Here is an 18,209-nt window from a genome sequence, read left to right on the forward strand (position 1 = left end):
AACCGGTCCGGTTAAACCGGCAGAAACCGGTCAAAGTTGGTAGTTACCGGTTCGACCGAACCGGAAGAGTTTAAAATTTACTCAAAATGGATCATCTGAGGTTCGAACCCCCATCCCTGCACGATATAAAAAGGAGCTGCTTCCACCAGGCTAGCTTATCTGCTACTAAGAAATATGCAAATTAAATTATATATTAATATTATTTAGTAACTAAATTATTTTTATTCTAATTATAACTTCACCCATGTTTAAGGTAATTATATTTTTTACGTAACAGTAATTATAAACTCACTTATTATTTTTTTCATAATTACATAATATATATTAATATTATTTTTCAATAAATAGTTGTAGTATATACTAGTATAATACATATAAACTAACTAATAAATTATTAAAATTAAAAAAAATTACGTATTTTACTATAAGAATATTAAGTTCAAAATACAAGTACTCAACATAGAAACACAACATTAACTTCAAAATACAAGTATTCAACATAGATACACAATATTAAGTTCAAAATACAAGTAATCAACATAGATACACAACATTAACTTCAAAATACAAGTACTCAACATAGATACACAATATTAAGTTCAAAATACAAGTACTCAACATAGATACACAACTACTTTCTTGTTGCCCACTTTATGTTCTCGAGGATGTTCTTGCATTTCTTCTTGGCCTTCTTGAACATGGACGGGGTGTAGCGATTAGCGCTCCGACGTGGCGGGTCCACCCTGAGATTGTAATGTTTACCTGTCTCACCTGTACATAATTTAATGAAACAGACTATCCAAAATGATGCAAACACGGGATAAAAAGGCAAAAAAAGAAAAAAACCAACAAGTTCAAAACATAATCATAAAGTCGGACCTGCATCATCCGCATCGTCAGGAGCATTGTTGCGGGATTCTTCATCCTCATCCATCTCGTCATCCTCGCTCTCCTCTTGATCCTCATCCATCTCCTCATCATCCGGTTCTTCCACGAGATACTGATCCGTTTCATGCTCACCTATCCCGGCATTTTCTTCAATCTGACCCATTGATACACGCCGTAGGTTCCGGCTAGTAAATATCCCCCGACCGCCTTCACTTCTACTGGAATCTCCAGTTTCCAAACCTCCAGAAGCAACTGAGCCAGTGTGGCATGGAATCCTCGCGTCCAAAGAATACCTCCCGGGCATAAATTCAGGTTGATGGCCAAATTGTGACTGCCCTGCATCCGCAGCCATGAAGCCAAGCAACTGGCTAAAAGAAGCACCCTCTCCAGCATCCCATTGTGGAGTACTCCAATATTGTTGATCTATTGGGTATGACGGGGTATATTGTGTCTGAACAACATATGGTACCGAGGCCTGAAATTGTTCTTGGGAAGCTGGAGGTGGAGGTGGATGTGGATGTGAATGTGCCCCCGGTTCTTCATTGGCTACATGAATAACTGGGCTACCCTCATCTTCCATTACTGGGCTACCCTCATCATTTATAGGTGGGTTACCCTCATCATCCATTACTTGTTCACCTTCATCGTTCTCTTGAACCACAACATTTGACAATCTCAAATGGTTGCCATACCGTGCACGATACCAGTCCATGTAAACATCCAACGGATGCTGTGAAGGTTCCACATACTCACGTAGAATGTAATTATACCTGTTTGTCCAGCGCATAATCCAACATGAATGGGACGGGGCTGTGGCCCAGTCAAGATTCTTAGGACCAGCAAGTGTTTCTCCATGTGCCCTTCCCAGATTTGTTTCCTCAGATGGAACTCCCTGAACCAAACCAAATTGTCTTCTAATTCTATCCGTTGCATGCCACTCAATAGATTCGAATGAAATCAACGGAACCGTAGCGCTCCAGACTACTGCGTGAAGGAAGATGTCTTCTGGGATTATGCCCGGATCAATGCGATCCACACCATAAGCAACCCACACGAACTGCACATAGCATAAGACATACGTGATTACAAGCCAAATAACAATCAACCTCAGTTGGAGACAAATATTTTCTATTAAAAACACACCTGCCCTTCCTGAACCTCATCTAACGCCTTCCTAAAGTGGGCGAGACTAAGATATCTATACCGATTGTCACCACGCTCCCAGTTACGCCACCTGAAATTATTTATGTTACTAGCACATCTTAAATAGACTTATGAACATAACAAGTAAGTTGACAATGTTACCTGTTTGCAAGCGGAAAACTGCGTGGTTCCCTAGTAGGGGGCGCAAGATAGGGTAGGCGGATCCAAAACCAACCTAGCAGCAGTGTTAACGGACCATCGATTTCTTTACAATCAAAACGAGAGGCCCGGCATAATGACCGGTATAGGTGCGCCAAACATGCCGATCCCCAACTAAAATTACTGATACTATGAAAATCCCGGAGCAAAGGCAGAAACTTCCAGTGCACAGATGCCCCTGACTTGTCTCCAAGTAAGATAGTACCCAATAACAACATAATGTGGCACTTGACGTACCTCTGCATACTGTTTTCGTCAGTCAGTTGTATACGTTCTTTTAGATTCCTAAGCCATGTCATTTTTATGCCGCTCCCTCTGCAGTCGGCCTTTCTCGGTGCAACCCCAAACTGATGGAAACACTCACCCTCCAATGCTTCAAAGCTGCTCAAGGTCATCCCCGTCACCGGAAGGCCGTTCGTCGGGAGGCCCAAAATAACAGCTACATCCTCCAGGGTCACTGTGCACTCACCAATCGGAAGGTGGAAGGTGTGTGTTTCCGGCCGCCACCTCTCAACTAAAGCATTTATCAATGCTTTCTGTCCTTGAACTACTCCAATCTGAGAGGCATGATAAAACCCAGTAACCCGTAAATGATCCTCTACACTTGGATGGTACCGATCAGGAGGCAGTGGGTGGTCACATGTCATCATCCGTGAACTCTGAAAAAACATAACATGTTCCTAGTCAAATCAAGAATGATTACTAATTTACAACTTAAATTAATCTTACTACTTCATCGATTAATCATGATTTCTAGCCCAATTACTAAAAAATAACTAACAAATTACCAAACTACAGCATGTAAACATAACTTCAAAAGGTTATCATAATTCCTATAATTATAATTTCCTAAAATTAATCATAATAACTTACTAATTAATTATAACTTCTCAGCTATTTACTAACAACATATGAACAACATTGTCTAACTAACAACATACAAAATTAAGGTTACTTTAGTATTCTTAGTTTATTTACAATTGAATTCTTATAATTTACCTTTCTTCCCAAATGAACTATGTATTAAGTAAATTGGCCTTGCAATTAATATTAACAAATTTCGTTATTAATGATGCAGTTCCGGATTATAAATTCTTAAATTAATAACAAAAGTAAATTAATAACAAAAGTAAATTAAGTAATTCTAAATTCCAAATTCTAAATCTATTACAAAATCAGAATTATAATTTCCAACCTTGATCACAAAAGTTAATTACTAAACTACAATATCTACTCGTATTACAAAAAGATTTCTAACATATATTCTCCAACAAAAAATTATAATAAATCCTAAATATATAATTTCCAACAATAATATCTTACATTTCCTCCAACTAACTAACAACATCTATACATAATAACAAACAATTTACAATCATAATTTATAACTTTAATCATCAAAATTTATTCATTAATCAAAATAACCGTCTAACAGAATTTTTTTTAACATATTTTCCAATTAACTAACAATATCTAAACATAATAACAAAAAATTAAAAAAATTGCTAACATTATAATTTTAAAATTAATCATCACATTTTATATTAATTAATGAAAATTTCTAATACCGCTCTCAAAAAATTCTTACAAAATCTGTAACAATCAACATTTATATATCTATCTACCTAACTGCAACATTTAACCATAAAATACAAAAAAATTTTCTACAAAATTTAATTAAAATACAGAAATTTGCAAATAATTAAAAAATTTAACTTACATAATCAGGATTAGACAAATAATTAACAATGTGAAGTTCAGGACGATCAACATCTCTAGCCTTGTGTCTTTTAGCCATATCCACAGATTCAATTGCATGTAGAGTTTTTGAAGAAGAAGGGAGGAGGAGGATGAACTCACAGATGAAGAAGAAATGGGGTTTCACTTTGAAAAGGATGTTTCGGACTGAGGGAGTGGTGGAAAGGGAAAGGGGGGTATGCTGGCTGCTGGGGCACCGTTCTGGGGAGGAGCTCGTCTCCGACACGTGGAATGCTCAAGCAATCGGACCGTCCGTTTGCTCCAATCGCTGGGTCCGATCGGTGAAGAGGAAACGCTGGGTCCGAATGCCGTGTTGGGGGAGAATCGCTGGGTCCGATTCGTGTGGGGGGGGGGGAAACGCTGGGTCCGTTTCCTTCTATACACTGCTTCCTGACACCACAGCCAAGTGAATCACCCACTCACCCCATATACCCACAAAACACCAAACACTACCCAATATCAAAATTAAAAAGCGGATGATAACAATTATGACATTACATATATTAATGATTATTATATGTGATAAATTATTTTTTATTTTTTAAAAATAATTTATATATAAATCAACTAATCTTTATAACATACTATCTATTGCATAATTTTTCTCCTCTCTTAATATAGATAAATTGATGAATTTAATATACAAAATATCATTTATATTATTTAACATAGGAAATAAGTAACTTAAGCCATTATCTAAGACAACAAATATAATAGTACAAATATCTACATATTTATTAGTATTAAAAAAATATACAAATAATATAAACATGATTTTTTTGGTAGAAAAGCAATAATAAAGGTTATTAATTAAGTTAATTACACAATAAAAAATTATGAATAATATTTTAAATAATAATGAAAAATAAGATCACTATTTTCATATATTACAAAGTTTATAAAAAAATTGATAATAAATTAATACTCAATAAATTATACATTAATTCTGTTAAAAAAAATTAAATTATATGTTAGATATTATAATTTGTTTACTAATATATATTATATTATATATATATATATATAATATCAATTGTTAATATTTGGTAATTTAAATTTAAATTATTAAAATTATTAAATGTTGAATATTTTGTACCTAATTAATTTTATTTTTATTATTAAAATCTTAAAAAATGTGAGTTGTTAATCAATTCTAAATTTTTTTCATTAATTAGAATTAATTTTAAAATAAAAAATTATTTTGTACATCATATTATAAGATAATGTAGTCATTCATTTTTTTTAATGGCAATTATTGCCAAATAAAATATATAAAAATGAAAAAAATATTTATTAATCTAGAAATAATAATTTATTTTTCAATAGAATAAATTATATATTGAATAATAAAAGTTGTGTTTTGGTAATATTACCAAGAAATATTAATCAATCTAATAGCTTTTGTAATGACATAAGTTTATAAGTTTAGAAACTTGAAAATCATGTCGTAAAATATAAAATTTTAACCGATAACAACGTTGATCATATTGTTTGACTTCCTAAATGAATATGATACCAATAAATAAATAAAAATGTCGCAGGTCGAGAACTAATTCTCCACGGATTGAAGCTCTATTTATTAAGGGTTCGCCGCTGGCTAATGAGTTGTTACATACAGAAGGTGGAATTCGAAACTTTAATACTTACTTAGGTAGAAGAGTGAGATGACCACTCAACCAACCAAATCAGTTAAGACAAATACTAATTATTTTTAATATTTTTAACATTAAAAATAATTAAAATTTAATTTTAATTATAATTTTGTAAAATATTTACAGTAATAATTATTATATATATTTTTTGTTTAATCTCTTTTAATAAAAAAATTTATATATTTTTATTAATTCTTCTGTACAGTGTACACAGAAATATACACTAGTTGATATAATTTTCGACAATAAAATATTCTGGTAGTGAATTACAAAAGACATACTATATATAAGTTTCTTTTCCCTGTCTTCTTCGGCCAGATCAAACTCGGCGTTCCTTGCGTTTATATTGTGTTGGGCATTGTATAGCTCGGTTCTTAATGTGGGAACTCCGACCCCCACGGGGATTAATGCTTCTGACCCATAGACTAATTTGAAGTGTGTTTCGCTCGTAGTGGTTTGTACTATTGTGTTGTAGCTCCATAATATGTCTAGGATTAGCTCTGCCCATTCTCCCTTTGTATTATCGAATTTTTTCTTTATTGCTTGCAATATAACTTGGTTAGTAGCTTCGGCTTGCCCATTGGTTTGTGGGTGTTCGACCGAGCTAAAATGATGCTGAATATTAAAGTTTTTTAGAAATAAGCCGAGCTTATTATCTGTAAATTGTCTATCATTGTCTGATATTATTTTTCTTGGTATACCAAATTGGCATATGATTTTTTCCATATAAAAGATCGTACCTTTTCAGCTGTTATTCTTGCTAATGGCTGTGCTTCTATCCATTTTGAGAAATAGTCTATTGATACTAAAAGAAATTTTACCTGACCTGGTGCTATTGGAAATGGGCCAAGAATATCGAGCCCCCATCTGTGGAAAGGCCAGCTTACCTCCATGTTGTGTAATACTTCGGCAAGCTTTGTAGAGATGGCTGCGTGCTTTTGACATTTGTCACATGTCTTGACTTTTGTTATGCAATCCATTTTCATGGTCGGCCAATAGTATCCTGTTCGGACGATCTTTGCGGCGAGAGCTCGTCCTCCGATGTGGTTCCCACATACACCCTCATGAACTTCGTCCATCACCTCTTTTGCCTCATCTTTATTTAGGCATTTTAGCAATGGTTGAGAGTAACCGCGCTTGTATGGTTCTCCTACTATGTTTGTGTAGAGACTTGCTTTTCGTCTGAAGTGTTGCGGGTTGAGTTTGTCTCTGGGTATGATACCTGCATTGATGTACTCAAGGAAAGGTGTTCTCCAGTCACAGAGGTGGTTAATGCTTGTTATAGATAATAGTTCAATGCTGGGTTTTTTAAGTGTGAGTTGTGATAATGCTGATGTCTGTGTGTCCGCCCTAGTGGCAGCAAGTTTGGATAATATGTCTGCTCTAACATTCTTTTCTCTATGCACATGTAGTATAATGAATGAACTAAACTTTGAAATGAGATCCTTTGCTATGAGCCAATATCGCTCTAGCAAGGGATCTTTTACCTGAAACTCTCCTCAGATTTATTGGACCACCAAGAGGGAATCGCAATATGCTGTCAGGCTTTGTACTTGGAGGTTCAGGGCGAGCTTGAGTCCTGCTATGAGGGCCTCATACTCAGCCTGATTGTTGCTTGCCGGGAAGTAGAACTGGAGGGATTGCTCGGCGACCACCTTGTCCCCTTCTTTTAGGATTATCCCAGCTCCGCTCCCTCCTCGGCTGGACGCCCCATCAACATGTAACTCCCAGGGTTTATTGTGCTCGTCCGGGGTCAGTTCTGATATGAAGTCTGCAAGGATCTTTGCTTTCAATGCCGACCTTGGTTGAAATTGGATATCGAACTCCGAGAGCTTGATAGACCATTTGGTCAGACGTCCAGCCAGTTCTGGTTTTGTCAGTATTTGTCTTAATGGTTGGTTCGTCCTCACTATTATTGTGTGACTTTGGAAGTAGTGCCTGAGTCTTCTTGCTGTTATTACTAGTGCTAAAGCTAGCTGTTCTATTCTCGGATACCTTTGTTCCGTTGGTTGTATGACTCTACTGACGAAGTATACTGGCTGTTGTATTTTTTCTGTCAATGACAAGAGCCGAGCTGATAGAATAATTAGAAACAGACAAAGATAAGTAAAAAGGTTTACCAACTTCTGGTCTTTACAATACAGGTGGTGATGATAGAATGGTTTTGAGCTTGGCAAACGCGTTCTCGCACTCTTCTGTCCATTAAAATTTCTTATTCTTTGATATTATTTGGAAGAAATGGTATGATCGGCTTGACACTACCGGCAAGAACCGAGATAGTGCCGCTACCTTTCCTGCCAATTGTTGTACCTCTTTTATTGTTTTAGGGCTCGCCATGTTAAGTATTGCCTCACATTTTTCAGGGTTTGCTTCAATTCTTCGTGAGGTTAGCATGAATCCAAGGAATTTGTCTTCTTGTACCCCGAAGGCACATTTCTCTGGGTTGAGTCTCATATTGTATGCTCGGATCTGTTCAAATATCTCATGAGGTCGTCGCAGTGTGACTTTTCTTGAGTGGTCTTTGCGACCATATCATCCACATAGATTTTCATGTTCCGACCTATTTGATGACGGAACACTTTGTCCATCAGTCGTTGGTAGGTTGCACCTGCATTCTTTAGACCAAATGGCATTACTCTATAACAAAAATTTCCATGTTCAGTTATAAATGCCGTCTTGCTTTGGTCTTCTGGATGCATGAGGATCTGGTTGTGACCAGAGTATGTATCCATGAAGCTCAAGCTTTTGAAACCTGATGCATTGTCTACGAGTTTATCAATGCATGGTAAAGGATAAGCATCTTTAGGGCATGCCTTGTTTAAATCTGTAAAGTCGACGCACATGCGCCATTTACCTGAGTTTTTTCTTACCATTATCACGTTTGAGAGCCATGTGATGAAGCGGATTTCTTTGATGAAGTTAGCTTTAAGGAGCTTTCCGGTTTCTTCTAGAACTGCCTCTAATTTTTTTGCCCCGAGATTCTTCTTCTTTTGAGCTATAGGTCGGCTTGTTCTGTCGGTGGCGAGCTTGTGGCAGATAATGTTTGGATTGATACCTGGCATGTCCGCTGGGGTCCAGGCAAATAAGTCGGTGTTGTCTTGTAGCACTTTTATGAGCTCCAATCTTTTTTTTCCTTGTAGTGCTTGACCGATGTAGGTAACCTGTTCCGGTGTTGATGTCAGCGAAACTTTCTGAAGCTCATCTGTTAGTTGAGGCCTTTCTTGGGTGTCTCCTCGGGGGTCAAGCTCGGCTAGGGATAGTACCTCGTTTGTGCTGTGAATTGCCTTGACTTCTTGTTGATATCTCTGTCTTGTTTCCGACCCCTTCAGACTTGTGATGTAACATTGCCTAGCTTGTTGGCGGTTTGAGCAGAGTGTCGCTATCTTGCCGTCTTGTGCCTGAAACTTAACACATAGGTGATAAGTGGATACCACTGCCTTGAACATGTTCAGAGCAGGTCTTCCGAGAATAATGTTGTAAGGATTGGGGCAGTCAACTATGAAATATTGTACATCAAGGGTTTGTGACAACGAGGTTTCTCCCATTGTAGTTTTTAGCCATATGTAACCTTTAATCAGGACCCTTTCTCCGGAGAATCCGACTAATTCTCCGGACGAGGGTTGCACGAGTTTTTCAGATATTTTTATTTTCAGAAAAGTAGAGTAAAAGAGAACATTTGCACTACTACCTGGGTCCAAGAGGACTTTTCTTACCAATAGTTCGCCGGTTTGGATGGAGATTACCACTGGATCATCTAAGTTCGGTGCGGCCGAGCATATATCTGTCTGGTTAAAAGTGATTTCGAGGTCGGGCTCATACTCAATTCTCAGCTGTACTGTTCCTTCAATTGCTAGCATCGCACGATAGCTTTGTTTTCGTGCCGAGCTTGTCTCGACTCTCCCAGCAAATCTTCCGGATATGCAGTTTATGATCCCTTTTGGTGGGATATTGTTTGACCATTTGTTGTCTTCCTTGTTGCCCGAAGTTTGTTGACGCTCTTCTCGGTCCCTGCTGTTTTCTTTGTGCTTCCTTCCTTCGATATATTTGTCCAAGAGGCCTTGTCGAGCTAATCTCTCTAATAGATCCTTTGCTATCACGCATTCGTCAGTTGTATGTCCGTATTTTTTATGGAAAGCACAGTTTTTGCTTCTGTCTACAAATCGCTGGTCTTGGTAGTTCCCTGCTCTTGCTGGAGGTTTTATGATTTTAGCATTAAGTATCTCTTTAATTAACTTTTTCCTTTTTGTGTTGAACCTGGTGTAGTTGTCAACTTTTGGGGTGAGCTTGAATGGCTTCCTAGAGTCTTTGTTATTTGCCGACCTTGTGGTTCTGTCTTCTTCCTTCCTAGGTTGCCTTCTTTCCGTCCTTTCGACTTTGCAGAGCTCCTCAATCTCCATCTGTCCAGTTGCCCTTTCCTGGAATTCTTCTAACGTCTTCGGCTTAGTGACCGCGATCGTTTCCCTAAATTTTCTAGGCCGAAGACCGACCTTAAGGGCATGTAGGTGCACGGCAGGGTCCAGATCTGGTATCTTCATGGTTGCTTATGCAAATCTGGTCATGTAGTCTTTCAAGCTTTCTTGTGGACCTTGATGGATGGTGCCATGGTAGTCTGATCTGTGTACGTATATCTGTGCTGCTGCGAAATAGTCGATGAAGGATTTTGCCAGCTCCTCAAACGAGGAGATTGATCCTGCAGGTAATTTTGAGAACCAGAGTAATGCGGCATCGTCAAGGTAAGTAGGGAAAGCTCTACAAAGTACGGGCTCATTGTTAGGGCCGTTAAAAAACATCATGGATTAACATTTCTTAATGTGAGCCCGGGGGTCACCAATCCCCTTATATGGCTCGAGAAAGGAAGGTAGTGTGAAGTTCTTCGACATCTGATAATTGGTGATTTCTTCAAAGAAAGGATTGTCTAAGGTCAGCTTCTCCTTTGGCGGGTTAACGCTTAACATGTATGCGCTGCCTTTGACTGAGCCCTTGGAACCATTTTCCTCATTTTTGTTGGTGCTGTTTTGAGTAGATAGTTCCGCAAGTCTTCTGACTTCAGCTTGTAGATCGGTCATCTGGGCTAAAAGGTCGGCTTGAGTGAGTTGGTTGACTCTGTTATCGACCATGCAGGAAGATTGAGGAACCCTGCGTCAAAGAGAAACACAAAATGCAAATATTGAAGAAAATAGTGGGGTTAGAGTAACTCTCGAGTCCCACCGTGGGCGCCAAATGTTCCGTTCTGGGCGAGCCGAGGCTGATGGCTTCTTGAACAGTCACTCAATCCCTGAGTTGAGTAATACGTCGTTTGGGAATTGTTGCAAGTAAACCTCGATGCTCTGGAACACGGTGGCGGGAGCACCTGCAAAAAGGACTCCGACGCTCAAGTAAGTATGTGAATAATGAGAGACGAAAGTATTAAACTGAAAAGAGTTATGTGACCTATCCTTCTCGGGATGATGTGGTGTGGCTTTATAGACGAGTGATGTATCATCCTCGTACGTTTGTTCCGATATCTTTAGCTTGGGTAGTGTATTCTGTTATAACGTATAAGAGATAATGCTTGACTTGTGGGAGGTTTAGTCAAGTTTGTGATTTTAGTCCTGGTTGTTTGCTTCCGGATTTTTTAGGTTGGTTATTGATTCTGATATCGTTCCCGAGCTTAGCGGGACCCATCCCTCCAGGAAATAAAAGGTAGTTACATCCACTAAGCTAACTTACCTATTACTAATATATATGCAAATTAAAATACATATTAATATCTTTCGGTAAATAATTTATTTTTATTTAATTTATTTTAATTTTAATTATAAGCTCACTCATTTTTAAGTTAATTATATTTTTATTTAATAGTAATTATAAATTCACTTATTATTTTTTTTATAATTATATAATATATATTAATATTATTTTTCAATAAATACTTGTAGTATATAATAGTATAATAGATATAAACTAATTAATAAATTATTAAAATTCAAAAATAATACTTATTTTAATATAAAAACAAAATAAAAATATTTATGATAGAGTAAAATTAACAAAATTCTTATTGTTTCTATTCCATATTGTTTAAAATAGCTAGATATTTTTAAAATATTAGTAAAAATATGTATTTTAAATTTTTAATTCTAAATTTTTTACTATATTTTGTTTTTTATTTATATAGGACTGGATTAACTGGTTCAACCAGTTACCATCGATTGAACTAATGATCCAATAACCCAATAATTTGACCTGTTTGATTACCGGTTCGATTTTGACAACTATGGTTATATCTCTATGCACGGATGGTAGATTTAAACATGATGATTCTTATCTTTATTTTGAATTGATTGTTTTGGTTATTTTTTTATATTTTTGAATTTGAGGAATAATTCAGACCAAAATAATGCTATTGATGATAACAAAAGAAATACGGTATTAATTCCTTTGTTTGATGATTATAGAAATCGTTTTATGATGCTTCAACTACTTATTGAAGAAGACACACAAGAACTAATAGAATTACCTTTTAACGATAATTTGGTGCACTTTGAAACCGTTGCTGCCAGTTAAGAACTATATCGAGGAGAAAGATAAAGAAGAGGACACCAACAGATTGGCCGGTCAAAAAGTTATTATTGTTCTGTTTGTATAGAAGAGTTTAAGAACGGGGAGTTAATTCAACTTTTTGGAGTTTGTGCTCATGAGTTCCATTCAACTTGTATAAAGTCTTGGTTGCAACCTGGAAAAACTAATTGTCCAATTTGTTGTGCAGATTTAGAATTTTAGATACATTTGTTCATTGATCAAAAGTAGTATAGTTGTTAGTAATCTTATTAATTAGTTCTAGTTCTTGGTGAGAATCAAACTCGATATTTTGTGAAAAGATAATGTTAGGTAACTAATAATTTTTTTGAACAATATGAACAACTACGAATTAAATTAAAATATATTACACTTTTAAATTATTCACTTAAATTTTAGTATTAGAATAATTATTCGCACATCTAATAAAATGAACATCTGATATATCTATTATTAATATTATTTGGTATTTTTATTATCTACCTATACTTTTTTTTTGTAAAATGTTAGTTTATTTACATTCTTTATCCATTAAATTTGTCACATCAAACACGGAATGTTAAAAAATATTAGTTTATTGTATTTTTTACCAATTATATTTGGGATCTTTTTAAAATAAATAAAAAAGTATATTTAATCTTTTAATTAATTTTTTAATTTTTTACTGTTTTGAACATTATGTAATTATGTTGCAAATAGCTATAGCTCAAGCACTAACTATAAATAAGGGAAAAGCAACTATAACGAAGCTGCTGTACGGATGGCAAAATTTTTCGAGATGCAAAAATCTCTGTGGGGACCGCCTCAAATAAAGATCTGATTATGGGAAATTTTTTCTGTGGGGATGGGGATGAGGGACAAAATTTTCCTGAGGCAGGAACGGGGACTCGAGCGGGAATCCCCGCCCCATTCCCGCAAATTCTCGAAATTCATAAATTTATTGGATTGTCCTTAATAGTTTAATTCTTATATATGTTTTTTAGTCACAGAAACACAAAACTCCTAATCCTCATTTGCATAACTCTTCTTCAATTTAGAAATTTCTAACGGAGCAATATTCCCCACGGCAAAAACAAAGACAGGGACGAGAAATAAATCTGGGGACAGAAATGGGAAGAAGGGAGGCATCACCCGCCCCCGCCCTGCCCCATTAACATCCCTAAGCTACTGGAACGCAATAAAACAATAACGTAATTGTTGGCAGCGTAATAATGTGATAATGAATTTAATGCTGGTATATCCATTGTATATGTATTATTATAACGTTTTAATTTTAATATTATATACTCGTATTATATTTATATGGTTAATTAAATATTCGTTTTAAAAAAATAATGATTTTAATTTTTTGAATTAAAAAATTATAATTTAAAATTTTAAAATTATTCAAAATATATACAAAACCTCTTTAATACGTCAATATAATATTTTGAATAATATTATGTTATTTTATTTTTATTTTTTTATTTTATTTAATTTTATTCAAATATTTAAAATTTTAAAATTATAAAATTTTTAATTTAAAATTTAGATAAATATAATTTAAATTAATAATTAAATTCAATCCAATAAAAATAAATATACTCGTATTATTGTACTCATATAATTAATTATAAATATTATCTAATTAATTTATTAAATTTTTTAAATATAAATATAAATATTAGATGACTATCTAATAACTACAATAATCATATATTTAACAAAAACAAGCTATATAATTATTCCTTGTTATATAATAGTCCTAAGTCTGTACCCAGTATATTAAATATTGTGTATATAGGTACATATTTTTGTAAATATTATATTTAAATAATTTATAAAAAAAAATCCATTAGATAGATAATAGTAGTCATTACTCATTAGTCATTACATAGGTTGGCATCGTTGACGGCTTGACGCCCAAACGGGGGAAACGAAAGTTTAGAAGGGAAAAAAAAAGAAAGAAATTGTGGAGAAAAGAATTGGGGTTTTCCGTTGAAGAAGCGTGAATGGCGATGGAGCAAGAAAGAAGGTCCTAGATTTTTATCTGATCCATATTCAATACAATTCTTTTTCCTGCAAGGTACCTACTCTCAGATCGAAGGGAAAAAGAGGGTTCTTTCTTCTGAGTTGTTGTTTCTGCCATGGCGGAGAGCTCGAAGGAGGAGTTATTGGAGCTCATCAAGCGCCTCACTCTCAAGATTTCCGACCTCTTTTCCTCTTCCCTCAACAACCTTGTACTCTCTCTCTCTCTCTCTGATGATTCCACAAGATTCCATCTTTTTCTTTAATGCCCCCCCCCCCCCCCCAAAAAAAAAAACTTGTTGTGTGAATTTCGAGCTTTTCTTCTGTAATGATTGGGGATGGTACAATTCTTAGCTCAAATAGAGAGCTTTTAAGTTTCTCTGTTTAATTTTTTTTAATTGTTGATTTTTTTTTTAAAAATTCGGTTATTTCAGTTGAAAGTTTTGGAGGGACTAGGATTGCGAAACAGGAATGTCATTATGGGCACTTAAATACAGTCTTAGGGTTACAGTTTTCATTCATGTGTTTCTTGTCTGTATGAAAAATATGAAATTTTTGTAGCTTGTTTGACATTGATAATAGTAAATATTATAGTGCTGAATTTGAATTGCTTATTTGCTTGGGCTACCTTTTTTCTGAGTAATTGTAGTTGAAGTAACTGGTTTTTCAATTCATGGCTATGACTTTAGCGAACAATGACAATGTAGGACTTGAGTCTGTTCCTTTGTGTCTACAATGAGTGTGTATTTCTTAGTTGGATTATGTTTCTTACATTGATGCAGTGTTTTATTAATTTCTTATAGCAACTTACTCGGTTGGCGTTGTAATATGCGCTATGGAATAGCAGTGTATGTAGAACTTATCACCTCCTACTGGTTTAGTGAACCTCTCATTGTTGCCTTGACTGGTAGTGTAATACAGAGAAAAATTACTATCTTTGTGCAAACCTATTGGATTCTCATTTTGCTCAACTTGGTGTTAGGATACACACTCTATTGGTGCTGTTGCGGGCCTTGCTGTTGCAATTTTTTTCACCTGGAGGCTGTTGAGATCACCTTCTGTGTCTCAACGCAGGCAACAAAAACGACAAGTTGCTTCTTCCAGCACACCTGGAGTCAGTGCACATTCAAATGCTGTGGTGGTTCCTTCTGGGGTTTGTTCAACATCAGAGGATTCAAGGGCACAAAATGTTGTTGATGAGTTCTTTCAGCCAGTCAAAGTAAATGTCTTTGCCTTGTTTGAGTTTGGTTGCTTCATGTATAGTTGGTTCACTATTCTTAGCTTACTTTTTCTGCCATTTTTTCCAGCCATCGTTGGGCCAGATTGTGAGGCAGAGGTTGAGTGAAGGAAGAAAGGTAATTAAATGTACCCTGATTTTAGGTTTATATATAATTTTTCACTAAAATTGCTTTTTGTGATCCCTAAGTTATGTGATAAATAACTTCAAAGGTTAAAATTTCCTGAACATACTTTTTCTGGGAAGAAACACAAAATAGAATTATTGATCATAGTAATCTGTTGGGAGGAGTTTTTTTGCATTATCAATGCTTTTAATTACTAACGATGTATGTTGATAGATGCTATTAGTCTCTCTGTCATTTTTATGTATTTATTTATTTATTTTCCGGTTGTAAACACAAATAAGACTTGTTTCCCAATTGACTTTGAGCAACATAGGTACATGATGAAATGATGCAAATTTAGAATTACTGGATTTGTTAAACTTTAGACATTGCTTATGTCATTTTTCCGTGTTTTGTAATGCTGAATGTTATGCTATATTTTGGGTTCTATGCAGGTTACTTGTCGTCTTCTTGGAGTGATCCTAGAGGAAACTAGTCCAGAGGAGCTTCAGGTGGTGAGATTGTTCCTTTTTTATACTTTTGTCTAAGACATTAATGTGAACCAAGATATCAGTGTGGTTCATTCTGTTCTTGACAGAAACAAGCAACTGTGAAGTCCTCTGTGCTGGAAGTATTGTTGGAAATAACAAAATTTTGTGATTTATATCTCATGGAAAGAGTCTTGGACGATGAAAGTGAGGTATGTCATTTATCAGTCTATATTTGGTGTCCATGTTTCTTGTCTGATTCCGATGAGCTTAATGCAATTGATTATCAACTATTCACATTAGATGCAGTTTATACTATTGCTCAGCTGTTATGTTTCAGATCATCAAAACTTAATATACTTCTCTTCTTTTGGTGTAATTATTTCTGCAGAAGAGAGTTCTTGCTGCATTAGAAGATGCTGGGATATTTACTTCAGGTGGTTTAGTCAAAGACAAGGTATATAAATGTTGCATTGTAAAGTTTAAATGAAAGGTACTGTTGTAGTTAGAGGTAGAGATCTCGTAATACCTGAGGAGAGTAGATTAAAGTTTAAAGGTTTAAATTCAGACAAGATCTATGGTAAATTATTATATGGTTGTTTGATCCTTGTAGTAGTTCTTAATTCTGATAATGAGTGGTGTGATTGAAATTTGTCTTTGTTTTTTTTTTTTTTTTTTTTTTAAAATCTGGATGCTTCTCAATAACCATTTTTTAATCTCTGGTACCTGTAATCAGGTCCTCTTCTGTAGCACAGAGAATGGACGGTCATCGTTTGTTCGACAATTGGAACCAGATTGGCATGTTGACTCAAATCCTGAAATCATTTCTCAGCTAGCAGTATGTTACTGTTTAATCTCAACTATATTAAGCAATAATTGAGTTCGTGCTCTTGCAAGATAGCTGTTATGCCACCATATTATTTGTTTCTGGGCCTAAAATACCATCCTAATTCATATCATCTAATGATTAACACCTTGTGATGTTTGCAGAGATTCATCAAGTATCAACTTCATGTCGCTCCCTTTAGACCAGAACGAGCTGCTGCTAATGTGTTCTGTGCTCCGTCCTTGGAACATTTCTTTGGATCCATATGAAATTCAAACAACTAAAAATGAGATATAATTCATTAAAAAAAAAAAACAGATTAGTTTGTTTGTATTTGCATCTCCGTTGCCATACATTTTTCCTGTTTGTTAGATATTTGAGAACTAGGTTAGATTTTCAAGATTAGTTTGTTTGTGTATCCCTGTATAATGATATAAGGAAGAAATTTCTTTCTTTATACTTTTTTCTTTTTTGCAAATTTGGTTTGAAATTGTGCATTGAAATGGATCACAGCCCATGCTCTTAGGTCTTTTAACTGTCAAGGGGCAAGTTTTCTTAAAGATTTTTGTATCTGATCATAGTTAAATGATATGCCACCAGGGACAATTGTTAATGACCATCCTCTAACATTTTGTTGTTACCGAACTTTTGTTCTTATTGTATTTGCTTCTCTTTCATGTTGTAGGCATGGCAATACTTTTTTGAGAATTGAGATGGTTCAACTTATGTATCTAGACATAATTTGATAAAGAGAGAGAGAGAGCGAGTATATTTAACATTTAGTTACTTCTAATATGAAGTTGGTTGGAGTTGTAGATATCTTTTCTCTCTTAGGTAATGTTTGGTTTGGGGATAAAATGTGGTTAGTCTTTTCAAGGAGAAAAGTTCTATGAAACAAGCTGTTTGGTTATTGAAGAACAAAAATACTTGTTGCCATGGAATTTTCCTGATGATGTTCCCCAATCTTCTTGATATGGCATTGTCGTATTGATAGGTTAGCGGATATATTAATTGTTTGATACCAAGCAATTTGGTCTTTTAATGGACAAATATGATTTTATGGTTGCATGTTTTGTTTTACAGGTTAATTTGAAATTTCTGATTTTTCGAAAATCGAATTGATCTAGGGGTAGTTTTTCAAGGATCAATTTCTTTTTCTAAATTTGTTTTTAAAATTTTTTATTAGAAAAAGCAATTGTGTTTGGATAAAAAATATAATAAATACTTTTTTAATAGACAATTCACTAAAATATTTTTTCAATTTTTTTAAATATGTTGTTTGCTTAGAATAAAAGTTTTTTATAAACAAAATTATATTCTTTTTGAA

The 18,209-nt window shown here is 34.8% G+C and overlaps 1 protein-coding gene across 1 annotated transcript; it reads left to right on the forward strand.

Annotated features, from left to right (window-relative positions):
* The first annotated feature begins 14,068 nt into the window (after positions 1-14,068).
* On the forward strand, positions 14,069-17,501 carry LOC112789665 (peroxisome biogenesis protein 22). Its single transcript, XM_025831652.3, has 8 exons — positions 14,069-14,437; positions 15,208-15,444; positions 15,533-15,580; positions 16,024-16,080; positions 16,167-16,268; positions 16,448-16,513; positions 16,793-16,894; positions 17,047-17,501. The coding sequence occupies exons 1-8, from the start codon at positions 14,345-14,347 to the stop codon at positions 17,149-17,151; spliced, it is 810 nt and encodes a 269-aa protein (XP_025687437.1). The 5' UTR covers positions 14,069-14,344; the 3' UTR covers positions 17,152-17,501.
* Positions 17,502-18,209: the final 708 nt, after the last annotated feature.

The sequence above is a fragment of the Arachis hypogaea genome, chromosome 3 (genome assembly GCF_003086295.3).
Source record: "Arachis hypogaea cultivar Tifrunner chromosome 3, arahy.Tifrunner.gnm2.J5K5, whole genome shotgun sequence".
Lineage (NCBI taxonomy): Eukaryota > Viridiplantae > Streptophyta > Magnoliopsida > Fabales > Fabaceae > Arachis > Arachis hypogaea.

Bases quoted from the DNA above. Each gene is read 5' to 3' on its own strand.
- LOC112789665 (XM_025831652.3), top strand. From the start codon at position 14,345: ATGGCGGAGAGCTCGAAGGAGGAGTTATTGGAGCTCATCAAGCGCCTC. The intron at 15,581-16,023 runs GTAATTAAATGT...GGTTCTATGCAG, and splicing joins GGTTGAGTGAAGGAAGAAAG to GTTACTTGTCGTCTTCTTGG. The intron at 16,895-17,046 runs GTATGTTACTGT...TGATGTTTGCAG, and splicing joins AAATCATTTCTCAGCTAGCA to AGATTCATCAAGTATCAACT.